The sequence below is a fragment of the Nuphar pumila genome, chromosome 3 (genome assembly GCF_984573655.1).
Source record: "Nuphar pumila chromosome 3, dmNupPumi1.hap1.1, whole genome shotgun sequence".
NCBI lineage: Eukaryota > Viridiplantae > Streptophyta > Magnoliopsida > Nymphaeales > Nymphaeaceae > Nuphar > Nuphar pumila.
The window spans coordinates 60856279-60876262 of NC_143251.1; the positions used below are offsets into that span (position 1 = coordinate 60856279).

Sequence of the window (19984 nt, forward strand, 5' to 3'; positions counted from 1 at the left end):
ATACAATAAAAGATAAGATTCAAAACGAGGAGATACGTAAGATGGTAGGCGTTGCATCTATTGAAAATAAGATGAGAGAAAATCGTTTACGGTGGTTTGAACATATTCGGCGAAGGCTTAATGATACTCCAGTTAGAAGGATGGAGAAATGGAAAAATATATTAGTTAAAAGATATCGGGATAGGCCTAAGAAGACTTGGATGAAGATGATAGGAAATGATATGAATGCTTTGAACCTCACCGAGGACACGACATTGGATAAAAATGTTTGGAGGAGAAGGATTCATGTAGAAGACCCAGAATGATTTTCTTTTTTGGTTCATATCGCCGACCCCAATTGTTTTGGACGAAGGCGTAGTTGTTGTTGTTTATATTTTTAAAATCTGGCGATATTATGATGATTATATCGGGACCCATGAAAATATCGATATTTTCCAAAAATATCGGAGATATTTTGCGTTTACTGTATCGCGTTTGCGTGCTCTGGTCGTCAAACCCCCAACGACTCGCGTCGGTGGGAGAAAACACGCAGGGGGAGGAAGGTGGGAAACGCGTTCCCGGGAAAAGGCCGAACCTCGGGTGTTTGATTGGTGAGCGGAGAGGATTTTCAGAGGGGGAGGAGGAAGTGAATCCCAATCGATGGCGCTCACCCGATCCATCCTCGTGCATTGGCTCCTCCTCTTCTTCTTCTTCTTCTTCAGCGTCGCCCTCGCTGACGACGTCTGGAACGACGACGAGGCCACCCCCAAATCCCCAGGCTGCAGCAACAAGTTCCAATTGGTACGGTGGGTAGGGTTTTCTTCTTTGTTTTGTTTGTTGTGGATTTGGGAATTCGATGAGATTGCAAAGCTATTTTGATTTGGGGATTTGTCGATTTTTCTGCTCGTGGAATGTAGTTGGGGAAATTTTGGGAGTAGGGTTTCGTATTTTTCGTTTTTCTTTTATTTTGTGATTTGTTTTTTTTCCCTGATGAGCGAGATGGGAGTTAGCCCCTTTTGGGATTCGAATCCGAGACCTGTCGGTTATGATAGTGCGACTGCGACTTACTATCTGGGCGTCTCGTTCGATCCCCACTCGGTGGTATTTTTTGTTTTTTGGTGTATATGTGGAAATTGGGCTCTTCAATTAGATGAATTGGACGATGGGTGTTTCATTGTTTTTAATTAGTTCTTTAACTTTTGATTTGTTGGGGTTTTTGAGATTTTATTTTATTTTTTTATAAATTTTGAGGGGATTTTTTTTCTTCGTTTGGCGTAGGCTGATTTGTGGTAGCGTAGAATTTCCACTTTTACTTTGTTTATTTATTTGTTTGTGCATTCTAGTTTTCGGAGTTGAAAGATTTTGTCGTAATGCTTGATTTCTTTTCTCTCCCAGTTCCTCTCTGTATCTTCATTAGTTTTCAAGAAAGTTTTGTTTCTTTGATAATTTGAGTTGCTGAAGTGCAATGCATCCATGTTCTTCTATTCCTGTGTTAAAGGCTATGGATTGGAAATATGGGGCTTAGCTTTTTCTTTCTATACTGGATGTAGTGAAGTTTTAGATAATTTCTTGAGAAAATTACTTCACATGCATGAACAGCGTTTTTTTTTCCTAAATCCCGAAACGGAGTATATTTTTTGAACATGTACTTCTAAAATTGGAAAATTTGTATTCATGTGTATAACTTCTTCAGAGATGCTTTCACGTTCTTTTCTTGATTAGACAAGATGATTGTTACTGAAAGGAATTGATTCTACATATTTCTGTTTCAGAATATGATTATGGTATATTTATTTTTAGATCTATCTATTATCTCTGTATCTAATTAATGTTCACTGGAGAATGATTTGGTATATTTTTCGTTGCCAGGAGCATCTTTGTTCCAATAATTTGTTAACTCATACAATATCGCCGGCATCTGACTTGACTAGTGGATGCATTGTGATTCTCCCTTTTAGGTTAAGGTGAATAACTGGGTGAATGGTGAGGAAGGCACAAGCATGGTTGGACTTAGTGCTAGATTTGGTTCTTCCTTACCAACTCATGAGAGAGAAGCTGCAAAGTTCAATGCTGTTTTGGCAAATCCACTGGATTGCTGTAGCAATTCCTCCTCAAAGGTCAGTGTGTCTTTCTTTCAATGGGATTTTCCCCTGATTTTAGTATTATCAATGTCATGGTTGCGGTGCTTGATTACTTTTATATATTTTTTGCAAGATGAGTTGCTTTCTTTCAACAAATGCCTTCTTTTTCCTTTTGTGGATCATATGAATCACCTCATTCTCAATTAGTCTAGGTCCATGGTTTACCTTCTTAATGCATTCTAGTTTTGAGATATTAGATTACTTGGGGTCCTTTTTGGACTCTCTGCAAGAAGTTTCTACAAGTAGCATCCAAGCAGGGTAATAAGTCTGATTCAGCTAGTCATCTGCCCCATATTCCTTTGGGATGAGAATCAGTGATAATTGTCTTCACTTTTGCAAGAATGTCTAATTCTCTTTTTTAAATCAAATTAATTGGGCTTTAGATGGAATTTGATATCCTTTTGCATATAGTTAGACAAATGATTTTTTTCCCAAGAATCATGAAATTAGAGCCTTTAATGCTTGTGTATTACCTGAAGGAGGTTTGGTTTATATGATAAGCATTTGAGAGGCAGAATACGTGGGACTTCATGCTAGTAGTATTTTTTATTATTTGCATTTTTAATTCCTTGATACTTCCTCTGAGGAATTGCTACCTAGTATGCTGATGCTTCTGCTTTTTGCATGTGATTATGTTGATTGCGTATACAAGTGAAATGAGAGTCAGGTTGCTTGCTTTTGCCATGTTTAAGGTGAACAACATTCAGAGTCACTGCCGATACCATGCTTGATTTATTTCTATCATCAGCAGTTCCCAGTCTTGCTTCTCTATTCAGCTCTTACCATGTCATAATTGATTGCATGGAGTTGCTTCGTGTTGAAACCTCACCAACCTGGTGTCTTTCTCTTCATGCATGGTGCTTCATACCTCCCAAAATTATCCAGATTGTGAGAGCAAAGTTTGGTATTCTGATTTGGGTAGGCTAGGGATCTATGTCACACAGACTCGGCTAGGGAGGCGCCACACCCAAGTCGACACGCCCCGACATGGGTGCGGCTTCGGACACGACCTAGACTCGGTCAACGTCGAGTCAGACTCAGTCATTGAGTCGAGGCCGAGTCCGTCCTTGTTTTGGATTCGGTCAACGTTGACCGAGTCCAAAAATATCCATTTGTAGGGTGAAAAAACTAAAAAAAAATGTTTTTTTATTTAAAACAATATATATAAAAAACTGTGTCACAGTGCACAGTCACAGAGTGTGACTGTGCTGTGTCTTTGCACTTATTTTTTTAATATATATATATATATATATATATATATATATATATATATATATATATATATATATATATATAGCTGAGTCCCCTTGTCCAAAAATTTTAAAATCGCGCCGCACCCGCACCCATGTGACATAGCTAGGGATCCATATATCTTCAGATTGGAATCTTATTTTCCCATGTTCTAAATTACGTCATGTAGGTACGAACAGAGACATGGGACACGACAACTAATGAAATTTAATTGTTTCAATTTTCCATTATTAAAGTTAAGTTGCACCCTATGACCTATGGCACCGAGAATAGATGGAAGTCTATCCCCTACCTGATTTTGGGTCACCAAAATCAACAGGATCTGGCCCATATATGCCTGAAATTGTTTCATTGTAAAATTAAAACTAACAAAAACCTCAGATATATGTAAATTTATGCCAAATCTTACTTATACTAAGTAGATTTGGATCTGAATTATGGCATGGGTCAAATGTCTACCAAAAATATCTGAATTATGGCAGGGTACTTTTATCATTTTCTAAAGTCCAAGCCCTATGCTCGCAGTTCAGTGGATTAGAGGGCCTGCCCTCGTAATTTCCTAAATTCCGGTGGCACTCTCACAGTTTTAGATTTGACGGCTTGTGTGGCTCCCAACAGCTCAAGCGTGTGAGCCGACAATGATAAGAAAGAAAAGGGAAAATTTTCAACTATATCCCATCTTTTCTTGGTATTTCAAACCCTTCCCAAGTTTGGAACAAACATTTCATTTCCAATCTTCTCAACAACATAGAGTCTTAATTTTAGATCTTAAAATTAGAAAATGCCACAAAAGGGATAGACATAAGATAGATCCTAGAATTAAGTGGTGGGCACTGAAAAGAGGTAAACAAGGAATGTTTGTAGAACAGGTAGCTAAGGAAGCTAATTGGTGTCTCGAGGAGGATGCAAAATCAATGTGGAATATGATAGCGGGTTGCATGCGAAAGGTGGCGAAGGAGGTTTTGGGTGAGCCTAAAGGCGGTGCACCGCTAGGTAAGGATACATCATGGTGGAACAAAGATGTCAAATTAGCTATTAAGGTTAAAAGAGAGTGTTATAGAAATCTAAGTAAGAGTCAGGATAATGAGAATTTGGAGAAGTATATGGTAGCAAAGAAGGAAGCTAAAAAAGTAGTTCGACACGCGAGGGATAAGGTATATAAGGAGGTCTATGACAAGTTGGATACCAAGGAGGGCGAAAAGGATATTTATAGGCTTGCAAAGATGAAAGATATGAAATCGAGGGATCTGGGTATGGTTAGATGTATCAAAGATAAAGCGCAAAGGGTTTTAGTTAAAGATGAGGAGATTAAGGAGAGATGAAAAGATTATTTTGATAAGCTATTTAATGGAAGTCATGCCCAGGATCTTGGAGGCTTCTCCATTCCTTTTCATGAGATGAATCGTGACTTCGTGCGCAAGATTCAAAAGAAAGAAATTGCAGAGGCTTTGAAGAATATGAAATACAGAAAGGCAGTTGGCCCGGATGGTATACCTATCGAGGCTTGGAAATGCTTGGGTGAGAAAGGTTTAGTATGGTTGGCAAATCTTTTTAACAAGATTTGGTGGACAAATAAGATGCCTAATGAGTGGAGGAAGAGTACTTTGATGCCTCTCTATAAGATTAAGGGTGATATACAAGATTGCACAAACTATCGTGGTATAAAACTCATGAGTCATACTATGAAACTTTGGGAGAGGGTGATTGAGTATAGGTTGAGGAAGATTGCCATGATATCGGAGAATCAATTTGGTTTTATGTCTGGAAGATCAACTATGGAAGCTATACATCTTCTTAGACAACTTATTGAGAGATATAGAGAGGCGAACAAAGATTTGCATATGGTTTTTATTGATTTAGAGAAGGCATACGATAGAGTACCTAGGGATGTTCTCTGGTGGACAATGATGAAGAAAGATATTTCTCTCAAGTACATTAGTATAATTAAAGATATGTACGAAAGAGTAGTAACCAATGTCCGCACTTGTGGAGGGGTGACAAACAATTTTCCTATAACGGTTGGGTTACATCAAGGATTTGCATTAAGCCCTTTCCTTTTTGCTATAGTGATAGATGAACTTACGAGATCAATTCAAGAGAATGTGCCGTGGTGTATGTTGTTTGCTGATGATATTGTTTTGATTGATGAGTCTAGAGCTGGGGTTAATGCTAAGTTAGAATTATGGAGACAGACTTTGGAAGCAAGAGGTTTTACGTTGAGTAAGAGTAAGACATAATATATGGAATGTCAGTTTAGTAAGCAACGAAGTAGTGATGAGAGTGTAGTGAAGCTTGGTGAGCAAGAAATAGCGGTGGATGACTGTTTCAAATATTTGGGATCTATCATTCAAAAGAATGGAGAAATTGATGGAGATGTAAATCATAGGATTAAGGTTGTGTGGATGAAATAGAAAAGTGCAACTGGAGTGTTGTGCGATCGTAGAATGCCATTGCGGTTGAAGGGGAAGTTTTATAGGACGACAATTAGACCCGCTTTACTATATGGTACGGAATGTTGGGCTGCCAAGAGACATCATTTTAAAAAAATGAGTGTAACTGAGATGCGTATGCTTCGATGGATGTGTGGAAATACACTAAAAGATAAGATTCGGAACGAGGAAATACGTAAGAAGGTAGGTGTTGCATCCATTGAAAATAAAATGAGTGAGAATCGTTTACGATGGTTTGGGCATATTCGACGAAGGCCTAATGATGCTCCGGTTAGAAGGATGGAGAAATGAGAAAATATATTAGCTAAAAGAGGACAGGGTAGGCCTAAGAAGACTTGGATGAAGATGATAAGAAAGGATATGAATGCTTTGAACCTCACCGAGGACATGACAGTGGATAAAAATGATTGGAGGAGAAGGATTCATGTGGAGGACCCAGAATGATTTTCTTTTTTGGTTCATATCGCCGACCCCAATTGTTTGGGATGAAGGCGTTGTTGTTGTTGTTGTTGTTGTTGTTGTTTTTGTCAATAAAACCAAGAGAGACCACAAGTTGTCTTCTTAATTTTAGAGTTAAAGATGCACATGAAATGTCTTTTCCCAGTGTTGTGAAAAGCGTTGAGGCATAGTGAGGCGCTCCACCAAAATCTGAGGCGAGGCGTAAAGCGTAAGCCTCAATTTTTTTTTGAAAACTTTAAAAAATCTATAAAAAATATCTAAAATTATAAATAAATAAAGGATGCTTTATTGATGAAGCAACAATCAACAAGAAATAAAAAATCTGAAATAAATACTGAAAAAATATGAGATTAACATATAAAAGTAACATTAATGCAACAACTTGATCTACGTAAGTATCTAAGAAACCAAAATTCTCTCACATCATGAGATCTTCTTATTTCTGTTGTTTTTCAAACATTAGAAACCAAAATTCTCTTCAATTAAATTGATCTCTTGCCGCATTTGCAGGAAAAAAACAGAGCGAAAAAAACATCCAGAGAATAACCACCTGTAGTAGAGAAAGCATGGGCCTCTTGTATGTTCAATCCAATTTCAGCAAGCAATGAAGTTAACTGACGCAAAATCAAAGCATAAGTGTTATAAAAATCCAGATAAAAGAACATTTACAGTTCTATGGAATCATTCTCATGGAGCTGAATCATTAAACAACAAAGGAAAAAGACCCAAATACTCAAATCTGTATCAACAACTTAAAACACTCTACCAAATATGCAGCAATCACAATTGCATCAATTATTTAGATGAAAATAACATGTATACATCTATGAAGCATCTAAGGCCTGTGGTTTTGATATATTTATATGTATATCTGATAAGTGAGAATCAATATTAAAAGTATATCATGTTATTAGTATTGCGTCTTCTGAATTTGCTAAAGAATCTAACTTATGTCTACAGACTCAACACAATACACATGCTCTATTTCTCCAACTTCTGTCATCATAATATATCAGCTGCAGAACACCTTGGGGTTAGCAAACTCAACGAGTTTAGTCCCTAACTAAGATACTCCTTTTTAACTCGGTTAGGGACCGATCCAATCCAACTCGGGCAAGTCACGAGCTGACTTACGGAGTTTGCTAACCATTCTCTAAAGTGCTTGAATCAACCTTTATCTATTGAAATCTATAAAGTGTAACTTTTTTCTATTAAAATTTTGTTGAATCTATAAACTGTTACATAGGTATTCATGCAATAACAGAGGAGAAAAGAGGCTGATAGAGGAGAGAAGAGGCTGACAGAGGAGAGAGGTTTACAGACGAGGCTGACAGAGGTGCAGTCTTCGTCTTCTACTTCTTCTTCGGCTGACAGACGAGCGAGAGGTGGGAGAGAGCATAGAGGTGGGAGAGAGCAGAGAGTGAGAGAAGGGGGAGACGAGATTGTTAAAATGTAAACTGTAATACATATATATTATTTAATATTATTATTATATTTTTCCTTTTATTATTTTCTTTTTTAGCTTCTAGTTCAATAAGAACTAGATATTTGAAGGAACTTGACTGTGCAAATAGCTGTTGGACTCTAGTCCAACAGCTATAATAAGAGCTGTTGGACTCTAGTATAATAAGAGTCGTTGAACTAGAGTCCAACGTCTCTTTTGGAGAGCTCAAAATGAGCTCTCCTCTCTCTTCCACTTTTTTGTACATATAGAGGTGAACCCTTTCAATGTAAATAACAATGCTTCTTAAGCATTTTGTGCATGAATAAAGTATTATTTATTTTTCAAGTGTTCTTCCTTTTATACCCTTTCAAGGGTCATGCTTGTAGTGTCTCCAATAGACACTTGTTTGTCAGTTATTCGTGCATTTGTTGAAGACCACCATTTCATTACATGGTATCAGAGCTACAAAATTCTTAGATCTTGAAGTGCTTCCGTCTCGATTTTCGTGCCACATTTACAAAAGGTGTTTCATCACCTTGTTCTTGGCTCAAGAAGATTTGTTTGAAGAAAGGCGGACTTGTGCTACAAAAAAAATGGTTTTGTATCCTCTCTCTTATTCTCGTGTCGATTTTTTACTTTTCTTTTTTTTTTCTCTCTCTTACCCTTGTAAAAGATGGATGACAATGATAAGATCACCATCATTCCTATGAAGCTAAATGATACTAACTATGTAATGTGGGCTTCGATTATGAAGCACCACATTTGGGGAAAAGATTTATGGGGTATAGTGGATGGTTCCGATTCAGAACCTAAACTATCTCTTATCAAGAAAGAGGGTGATAAATAGGTTCCTCTAACGGAGGAAGAGAATAATAAGAGTAAGGCGTTAGCCACTTATGAAAAGAAATGGAAAGAGTGAAGGATAGGGCATGCAAAAATTATGTCATGGCTCATCAATAACGTAGACATTAAAAAATGCTCTAGTCTAGCTAAGTTTGAGCATGTCGATAAGGCTTGTGAATACCTCAAAAACATGTATTCCCTTAAAGATATTGCACGTGTGCAATTTACAAGACAAAGTTCAGACAATGACTCAAAAAGATAAAACTATCCGAGAATATTACAATGAGTTGTCCGAACTTTTTGAAGAGTTGACTCTTCTTGAGCCCAAATGGCATTGTGCCGAAGATATCGAGTTTCGCCAAAAGCAACTTGATATAAAATATTTCTATCAATTTGTGAATGGTCTAAGGCCGAAGTTTGAATCCACCAAATCGACCTTTTTACATCCTGAAAAAATATCTTCTATTGTTGATACTATAGAAGAACTCAAAAGTTGATGATGACTTAGTTTTAGCTGTGTCTAGACTGGGGAATCATACTCGTACTTACAAGCCGCCTCATTTTGGAAGGCAAAACAATGACTTTGATAAAAGAAAAGTCATTTGTCATCATTGTCATGAACCGGAGCACTATAGGCCTCAATGTCCAAAGTTAAAAAGAAAAGAAGAAAAACGAGTTGCATCTGTTAAATCCGAGTCAAAATATCAAGATGCACCTGTATCTATAGCTCAACTGATGGAAATCCTTCAACCTTTTCTAAAAGAGGTATCCTCTTCAACTGGAGCCTCAACTGGAGCGGTTGTTGCATCTTTCTCCGGTTCATGTAACTTTTCTTAGCTTTTAGATTCTGGTGCTTCTTTTCACATGACACCAAATATTAATAGTCTATCCGAATGTCTAAAAATAACTCAAGTGCGTCAAAGGTTTTTACTGCCGATAGCATATCTCTTGAAGTAAAAAGGAATAGGATGTTTTGAAAATCTTCAAAAATCCAAAGAATATTTTATCCCAAAAGTTAAATATATCCCTAAACTTAATTTGAATCTCTTATCTGTCTCGCAAATATCTATGGATGTAATATCTCTTTCTCTTCTCATGGTTGTTGGGTACATGATGGCCAGTCACGGAAGCTGATTGGGGAAGTCCATAGAGAAGGACGACTCTATTACATGGACTTTTTGGAATTACCCAAGAATGCATTTTGTTATAATGTTCAGAAATTAGAATTGGATTTATGCCACAAAAGACTTGGCCATTCTCATATGTCTAAAATTCAATATTTTTCAAGTTTGAAAAATTTTTGTAATTCTGAAAATTTTTCTTGTAAAGTATGCATTCTTGGCAAAATGAAAATGTTACCATTTTTGAGTAGAACTTTTGTTTCACGACCACTTGAGTTAATACATTCGAATGTTTGGGGCCCAGCACCAGTTATTTCCAAAGGTGGTTATACATATTATGTCATTTTTGTTGAAGACTTTTTTAGACATACTTGGATTTATTTTCTTAAACATAAATCTGAAGTCTTTGCTAATTTTCAAATATTTCATAAAATGGTTAAAAATAAGTTTTAAAATGATATTTTCATTTTTTGCACTGATTCAACGAGAGAGTTTATGTCAAAAGAATTCAAAGACTATCTCAATTTACATGGTATTACGAATCAAAGATCATGTCCACACACTCCACAGCAGAATGACCTAGCCGAACGCAAACATCGACACATTATGGAAACTACTAGGACCTTGCTAATTGCAAATCAGGTTTAAAAAAGTTTTTTGGCTGAGGCGGTCCTAACTGCCACCTACCTCATCAATAGGATGCCATCTTTCTCATTAAAGAATACAACTCTAATAGAAAAACTTGTTAATTTAACTCCAGATTATTCTAGATTAAGAGTCTTTGGATGCAAATTTTTTGTTTTACCAACAAAAATGACAAACTCTCTCCTCGTGCAATCTCATGTGCCTTTTTAGGATATGCTGATAATAAAAAAGACTACAAGTGTTTCGATTTTCAAAATGACAAATTATATGTGTTAAGAAATGTATCCTTTTTGGAAAAAGAAAGCTTCTTTAAATTTAAAAAATCCAAGGATGTCACTGAATACTCGTTTTTAATTGATCCAACTTCAAAATCCAATGAATGTGATTTTGGATGTGACCTTGACAATGATCAAAGTCCTATTGCTGTTGAAAATGATGATAATGAAGAGCAAATCCATAGGGATGTTAGTCTACAATATTCAAGACGTAGAGAGCAAAATCTTTCATGTGCATTACAAAAATACTTCGAAGTTCCACCCAGAAGTACGTCTAGAATCTCTAGACCTCCTGAAAAATTTGTGTCTTACGAATCTTTTTCATCCATATATAGGGCAGCCATTACATTAATACAATCATATGTTGAACCATCATCCTATTCTCAAGCCAAAAATCATATAGAATGGATAGAAGTCATGAAAATAAAATTGGATGCACTAGAAAAGGCCAACACTTGGACGATCCAAGATATCCCTCCAGGTAAGAAACCTATAGGTTGTAGGTGGGTATACAAAGTCAAAACCAAAAGTGATGGAACCTTGGAAAGATATAAGGCCCGTTTAGTGGCAAAAAGATATGCTCAAGAGTATGACATCGATTATGAAGAAACTTTTGCTCCCGTGGCCTGTATGACTACTGTTAGAACTTTAATAGCCTTGGCCTCCATTAGAAAATGACCTATCTTTCAATTGGATGTCAAAAATGCTTTCCTGAATGAGAATCTCGTTGAAGAAGTATACATGGAAGCCTCGCCTAGTATTAGTATCCTTAAGGGTAAAGCTCTTCGTCTAGAAAAAGCTCTTTATGGTCTTAAACAGGCTCCAAAAGCCTGGTATGACCGATTTAATCATATTATGCTTGATATTGGTTTTCAACCTTATTTAATTGACACTGCTTTGTTTGTTAAGAAATCTGATGCATGCATAATTCTTCTTCTTCTCTATGTGGATGACATGATCATCACCGGAGGCGACAAACAGGGAGTTGCAAATATCAAATTTCTTCTTAAAACTCACTTTGAAATGACTGACTTAGGTTTATTAAGATATTTTTTAGGCATTGAAGTCGCTTATTCCCCTCAGGGGTATTTAATATCTCAATCTAAATTTGCTCTTGATATTGTTTCTAGGTCTGGAATTACAGATGATAAGAAAGTGGACACTCTAGAAGTTGTCAATGTTAAAATGAAAATTGATTATGGGGAACTTCTTGATGATTATACTCCTTACAGACAGCTTATTGAAGCTCTTTCTTATCTTTCCATTACTAGGCTAGATATAACTCATGCGGTTCATACAACTAGTCAGTTTCAACATGCTCTCACTTCTGTGCATATGGGAGCAGTTTTGCATATTATTAGATACTTAAAATCCTCTCTTTCAAGAGGACTCTTTTTGCCTGCTTCGTCTTCATTAAATTTAATTACATATACTGATGTTGACTGTGGGTGATCCCAATAATAGGCACTTAACTACTGGTTTTTGTGTGTTCCTAGGTGAAACCTTAATTTCGTGGAGGTGCAAAAAGCAACATAAGGTCTCTCTTTACTCCACCGAAGCTAAATACAGAGCCATGACAACCACCACTATGGAGGTTGTTTGGCTCAGACGATTGCTAGCGGATATGAAAGCTGAAGCAACGCAAACTTCAAAGATGTGCTGTGACAACAAAAGTGCGATCTACATTGCAAGCAACCAGACATTTCATGAGCGCACTAAACATATTAAGATAACGAAAACTTTCAAAAAGGGACTCCTAAACTATATATTTTTTTGTATTTTCTTTTTATTTTTATTATTATTATTTTTTGGTTTTTTTCCTTTGTATTTTCTGTTTTTTTTGTATTTTTGAAATAAAACTCTAAAATTATGAGAAAATAAGGGATTTAAAACTATTTTTTTGTATTTTCGAGAAATATTTACAAAAAAGGGGTTTTATGAGAATTCGGGTTTTGATCTTTGGAAATTTCTTCAGAAAACCGTTTTGGATCTGGATTTTGAGGAAATATTTGAGTTTTAAACCTCGAATCGAGAAATACAGAGTTGTGGATCCAACTGGACACCTGATGGACTGTTCGAGCCTTTCAGAAATTATTTTTGGTATTTTTGTAAATTTTGTTTAAAAATTGGATAACGAGGTCTGCCATATGTTACATCAAAATATTAATTAGCAGCCTTCTTCACCAAGCCTCTCGCTGTTTCTAGATTTCACTTCCTCTTAGACAAACTTTCGCTCATTGTACCGTAAGTTTGAGGGGGAGTGTTAAAATATAAACTATAATACATATATATTATTTAATATTATTATTATATTTTTCTTTTTCTTTTTTCTTTTTTTCTATTTTCCTTTATTTATTTTTTAGCATCTAGTTCAATAAGAATTAGATAGTTGATCCTATCAACTCTGCAAATAGCTGTTGGACTAATAAGAGATGTTGGAGTCTAGTTCAACAACTATAATAAGAGTCGTTGGACTAGAGTCCAGTGTCTCTTTTGGAGAGCTCTCCTCTCTCTTCCATTTTTTTGTATATATAGGGGTGAACCCCTTCAATGTAAATAACAATGTTTCTTAAGCATTTTGTGCATGAATAAAGTATTATTTATTTTTCAAGTGTTCTTCCTTTTATACCCTTTCAAGGGTCATGCTTGTAGTGTCTCCAATAGACACTTGTTTGTAAGTTTTTCGTGCATTTGTTGAAGACCATCATTTCATTATAAAGAGGCGGGAGATGAGCAGGGAGGTGGGAGAGAGATTGAGAGACGAGATAATGAAAGCCCCCGACTGAGTAACCCTATTTTTTGGTCAAATGAGGGCTTTGACCCCCATTTGACCAAAACAAGGTGAGGCACACCTCGCCTTGAGGTGTACGCCTTGAGGGCTTTTGCGCCTTATGCCTGCGCCTCAAGGCACAATGCCGCTCGCCTTGAGGCGAGGCACACTTTTTTGCGCCTTGAGGCACGTTTTTAATAACATTGTCTTTTCCTTTTCAACTTTGTTTTGTCATCATCAATTTAATACAGACAATGCAATACAATACATGGAAACAACTCGACACAAACTCAAATACAGAGTTGGTTTGCCCCTCAAACTCCCTCTTCAGAAACTCAAATTTATGAAATGAAGAGAAAATTCGAAGTAGTAAATCATCATACCAAAAAAGAGAAAATTCAAAGTAGTAAATCATCATACCAAAAAGCAAAACAATTGCAAGGATCATGAGTGGGTATTGGTACAAAAGATGATGTGTTAAAAAAGAAGCATAATTTTTTATTTGAGCTGTAAAAAGTGTGGGAACTTGGAATTTGCGTTAAAACTGGAGCAAAATCTGATTACATTTGGCCATGAACACAGGTTGACAAAAATAAAAAAATAATCATTGGTTCATCATCATCAATTTAATACAGATAATACAGTACACTACATAGAAGCAACTCCGCACAGTCTCAAATACAAAGTTGGGTTACCCCCTTAAACTCCCTCTCTAGAAACTCAAAAGTATGAAATGAAGAGAAAATTCAAAGCAGTAAATCATCACACCAAAAAGTGAATCAATTGAAAGGATCACAAGTGTATCAATACAAAACATGATGCATTCGAACAGACACAGAAATTTTGATTTGAGCATCATCAAATGGCAGGATAGATAATGCACCTGTGATTTCACAGTAAATAAGGAAGGTAGTGTCAGATTTCTCCAGAATCTGTCTCACGAGAAAAGGAAGATGAAGAAAAGAAGAGGGGCTGCGACTGTCACGATTTCCAATACAGAAATCGTGACCTAGAACTTGTATTTATACACTTTGTTTTACAATATGGGTCAGCTCTGGTATAATATCCGGATCCATAATACATATGGGTCGGGTAAGGCATATATGTAAAATATATACAAACTTTTTCACCCTCCCTCAAGTTGATCATGATTTTGAACCATGAACAACTTGCCTTTAAGCATCTAAAAACGATCTTTTGTCAAGCCTTTTGTGAATATATTTGCAACTTGTCTTTCAGTGTTAAACAAACTCGGGCTCGATCTCCTTTTCTTCAACTTTCTGCCTCACAAAATATTGGTCTATTTCAATATGCTTAGCGTGACTGTGATGTACCTGATTGAATGACATGTTGAGAGCACTTTGATTGTCATACAACAAGGTAGACCGAGAGATCACTTCTCCCACTTCGGTTAGTAAATGCCTGACCCATGTGACTTCAGCAGTAGCGGCAACTATGGATCTGTACTCGGCCTCAGTGCTTGAACTAACAATGACTTTTTGTTTTCTACTACTCCTAGATATTAAGTTTCTTCCAATGAAGACACAATATCCTGATGTAGACCTTCGTTCATCTGGATTTCCTGCCCGGTCTGCATCACAATATACAGTAATCTCACACATATCCTTGCCAAACAGTTTCGGAGAATATATCAACCCATCTCCAACTGTTCCTTTCATATATCTGAGTATCCTTTTAACAACCTCCATATGTCCAGTACGTGGTTCATGCATGATCTGAGACACTTGATTGACTGAGTAAACAATATCGGGTCGAGTGAATGTGAGATACTGTAACATCCCTATTAGACTGCGATACCTGGTGGAATCCTCACACAGGTCTCCATCATGAGCACTCAGTTTTTGGTGAAGAATACTTGGAGTTCCTAGAGGTTTACAATCCTTCATACCTGCTTTGCTTAGAACGTCCATCGTATACTTGTGCTGAGTGAGAGTCAAGCCATCAGCTCGACTGTCGACTTCTACCCCAAGAAAATAGCGTAAGGCACCAAGATCTTTCATTTTGAACATCAGACCCAGTAGGTTTTTCACTTCTTTGATGTAATCTTCAGAGTTTCATGTGATGACAATATCATCCATATAAATTAGTAATAAGGTGGTCACATTTTGCCCTTTAAAAATGAATAATGAGTGATCCAGTAGGGAGTGAAAAAATCCATGCTTTTGAATCTCAAGAGAAAAGCTATCAAACCAGGAACGAGATGCTTGCTTTAGGCCATAGGTAGCCCCTTTTAGCCTGCATACATGTGTTCTACAATCTTGCTCATAATATCCAGGTGGTTGTTCTATGTAAATTTCTTCCTTCAAATCCCCATGCAAGAATGCATTTTTAACATGAAGCTGACTCAACGTCCATCCATATTCAACAACTAAAAAAAGAATAATTTAAATCGTTCCCATTCTCACAACTGGACTAAAAGTCTCATCATAGTCTTGCCTCGCTTCTTGTGTGAACCCTTTTGCCACGAGTTTTGCCTTGTATCGTTCAATGGTCTAATCTGGTTTATACTTTATTTTGTAGACCCATTTGCATCCTACCACATTTTTGTCAAGCGGTCTGGGAACAATTTCCCAAGTTTTACATTTGTGCAAGGCTTGCATTTCATCATTCATGGTTTCTACCCATTTCTTAGAAGTGGCTGCCTGATAATACATAATAGGTTCATCTTCCCTGTTGAAGGCAGTTAAAAAGAGCTGAAAGTCCATGAAGAAGTTGTTATAGCTGACCCACCTATCAATAGGATGCCGCATGCGATTAGATCTCCTGAGCTCAAAAGTATATGAAGAAGTAGATGCAGCCTCTGGTGCACGATTTAAGAGTCCTGACGCAGTCGTTCTTTGTCTGGTATAAGAAATGCCCTTATATCTGCCCGGTACCAATGACAGTGCTTATTCCCCATTCTGTGATCTCGACGCACCAAGGATCTCAGACCTCTCTTCTTCCTGCTGCACGCAGTCTGAAGAACATCCTTCATTAGGACTAGCAAAGAGTTTTGAATTCAACCAATGATAATAAACTTCAACTGTGGTAGAGGGCATATCAGTTGTGCCAGCTTTATGATCAAAATCCAGCTCGTCAAAGACAACATTTCTTGAGGTTTTGATATGTTTGTTAGCGGGGTCATAACACATGTATCCTTTGTAGTCATTTGCATATCCCACAAATCTACATTTTCGAGCCTTGTCCTGAAACTTGTTTCTCAGAGACAGATCAATGTGCACATAACAAACAAATCCAAAAATACGTAAATCATGATAATTAAGATGAACTCAAAAAAGACAGTGATAAGGAGACTTATTTTTCAAAACAACCATAGGCAGTCTATGTATCACATGTACGGCATAATGAAAAGCTTCTGTCTACAGATTATTAGAAAAATTACTGTCGTGTAGCATACTCATCGCACTTTCAACGATATGCCTATGTTTTTGCTCAGCAATCGCATTTTGTTGTGGGGTGCGTGGACAGGACACCCTTCTTCCTATCCCATTATTTTAAAGAAAAGAAATAAAGTCATTAGCAGTGTTATTAAAAATGCGCCTCAAGGCGCAAAAAGCACGCCTCGCCTCAAGGCGAGGGGCTTTATGCCTTGAGGCGCACGTACAAAGCGCAAAAGCTCCAAGGCGTGCACCTCATACGCCTTGAGGCGCACGCCTCACGCTAAGGCATACACGCCTTAAATTTTCGTAGTCAAATGAGGGTCAAAGCCCTCATTTGACCACAAAATAGGGTTTTTTAAGCATTGCTTAAAAAACAATTTTAACCTAGCTGAGGCCCACGTTCCTCCTTCACGCTCGCTCTCCCTCTCCTCTCCCACTGCTCTCCCTCTCTTCACTGTCCTGGTGATGTTCCAGGGCCAGACCATCAAGATCAGCAAACAAGACCCAGCTGCAGGTCCTGGTGATGCTCCACCTAAATCAGCTTGCTGTTGATCTTGACTTTTGTACAGAAAGGATACTTACTGGAGTTTTTGGTTATATGCATGGACGCTGGGCTCAAGGATTTGGGGAGATGGTTTCATATTGTTGGGGCCTTCTGCGGCACCGTTTCCATTATAGTTACATGTCTTTTGGACCTTTGGGTGTTTGTGTTTCTTACCCTATTTGATTGTCAGGCATCTAGGAAATTGGAGTGTCTGGCAGTCGGCCTTTGTCTTGCTTTTCATTTTCCCCTTGTTTCTTTTTGTTCAATTATTAATGATCTAAAGTTCTTGGATATAAGTATGTCAAGCTTTCCCTTGGTGCCAAGTATTATTGCTCCTTAAACATATGGAGTGAATCCAAACCATTTTTGTAACTCTGGTTTGTAATGGGTGTTACTGATTTTACTTTTTCTTTGATAGTAGGCTGACCTTCCATGAATTGCGTACTTGTTTACGCTTCTTTCTTTATCATTTGGTATGGGGGGCCGACAACTTTTGGATGAAAGTTTGAATCGAGCCAATAATTTGCCTACGTACAACTTTTGACAGCAGTTGTGGATATCTACACGTTATTGCAGCATTCTTGTGATGAGGACTTTCTGAGACATTATCCTCACCCATATTTGATGGAGATAGCTTACTTACTTCTGGACCGCCATTTTACTCCTAACCAAAAAGGGTGGTCGTCTTGCTTATGAGGAGGTTTTACTCAGTGTTAAACAATTTGAATTGCTACTGGTGTCTGTATGTATTGCTAGCGGCTGCGTTAACAATCTGCATTGCCTAGGGTCCTGGTTTGATAACCCTAGTCCAATACAGCTTTATACGTGTGTAAGATACAACATTTGGCTGTCAACAAGTTGGAGTTCCTATATTGAAGTCAAGAGACGATATTTTGGAAAGCAGAAGCTGAAATTTTATTTGAATACATGAATTTGATACGTTATGCAAGAGATTTACATCATATTGGGAAGAGCAATAATTGCCATCATTACAGTCAGTGGTGGTAATGGTATATACTATGATACAAGCATTATGATGGGATCACCAATTTGGCTTCAGTCGTGCCCTGTCGGCATTGATTTGCTGTGGTGCTCCTCCTAGGCATTTTATTTCTTGTTGTTGTTGCTTCATCAATAAAGCATTTTTTATTTATTTATAATTTTAGATATTTTTTATAGTTTTTTCAAGTTTAAAAAAAAAAAATTTAGGCTTACGCTTTACGCCTCGCATCAGATTTTTGTGGAGCGCTTCGCTACGCCTCAACGCTTTTCACAACACTGGTCACTGGATGAGAATTCCCTTCCTCCGTCAGATTGGAAAAATTGGATGGACTAAGAGAATTGGCTTTTTACTAAGGAGAGAAAGTTCTAAAACAAAAGAAAAACTTTCGACTTATTTTTCATGAAGTATATCTAGGTGTATCGAGAATAGCTGTCAAGAAAAATTAAGTAGTATCTGCTTTCAGATCCAAAGGCAACTGGGGCAGGCCCCCATACATCAGATTATATTATCTCAAAAGGTTTTGAAGCTCTCTTATTAATGGAACGAAAATGCAATACATGACTTTTGCATAAAAGACAACTGAAACACTTTTGATTTCTCTCTTCAACATTGAAACTTTCTTTTGGAATGAGATTATTAGAAACAAGTTTCTCAATAAAATGACTCCCACAATGTCCTAACTGACTGTGCCATAGTAAAGACTTATTACATTTAGAAATACTAAGAACATTTTCAGAAGAAAAAAAACATGACTCTAATAAAGACTTCAAATCCAGATGAGCAGGGTAAGCCGAATGACATGGATCTTCTTGAAAGACATACATATTGCCTTGTCTCTTTCCTTCAGCGAATGTTTCCCTCGTGCGAAGGTCTTTGACCTGCACAGAAAATGTAGTGAATTCGACTGAAGCATGGTTATCATCAACAAGTTTAGAAACAAAGACAATATGTTTCTAGATATTGGGAGTATGAAGGACATTGGAAAGTTCAAGGGTAGAATGTGACATGGAAATGACAGACTTTCTAACGTGAGAAACAGGATGGTAAGATCCATCTCAGGTGACAATCTTACTTTTTCCAAAATAAGGAATAGGTTTGAAAAGTTTACCTGCATCACCAGTCACGTGGGTTGCTGCCCCGGAGTCAAAAAACCAAGTTCCTTGGTCATTCTGCTTTAGATTCAATCCTGACAAGGCAGATATCAACAACTCTCTAATCTCTCCACTGTCTCTGGTGCTGCTGGGCTTCCTTTTATATTCTGTCTCTGGAGCCTTTCCTTTATTTTCAGGATTGTACCAACAATTCGCCTTGATATGCCTCTTTTTGTTGCAAAGAAAGCAAGTGGAGATGAGTCTTTGTCCCTGAGCAATGGTCGACATATTAAGAGTGGGAAGCAATCCACGTCTCCCGTGTCCATTTCGCCCTTGTCCTCCTCACCCCCATCCTCGATCATAAGTCACCCCTGTGGCAAAAATTTCTTGTGGATTCGTGTGAGCGTGATTTTCCTTAAAAAAGCCTTTTAGAGTAATTTCATACTGAATTAATTTAGCCCGTAACTTATCAAAAGTAGGAAGAGCAGGCAAGCACAGTAATGAAGTGACGATCATATTATACTCGGATCTCAATCCACTTAGAGTTTGTTGCACCATATCACTATC

At 37.3% G+C, this 19984-nt stretch overlaps 1 protein-coding gene across 2 annotated transcripts in view; it reads left to right on the plus strand.

Annotated features, from left to right (window-relative positions):
- The first annotated feature begins 478 nt into the window (after positions 1-478).
- The window catches only part of LOC149842984 (signal peptide peptidase-like 2), a 142189-nt gene continuing 122683 nt past the window's right edge, over positions 479-19984 (plus strand). The window contains exons 1-2 of one of the 2 annotated variants that reach the window (XM_089999531.1): positions 479-780; positions 1938-2096. In XM_089999531.1, coding sequence (XP_089855657.1) covers positions 640-780; positions 1938-2096 — 300 coding nt within the window. In that variant the 5' untranslated portion in view covers positions 479-639. The remainder of the gene's footprint in view (positions 781-1937; positions 2097-19984) is intronic. The other variant, XM_089999532.1, reaches the window with a different exon arrangement.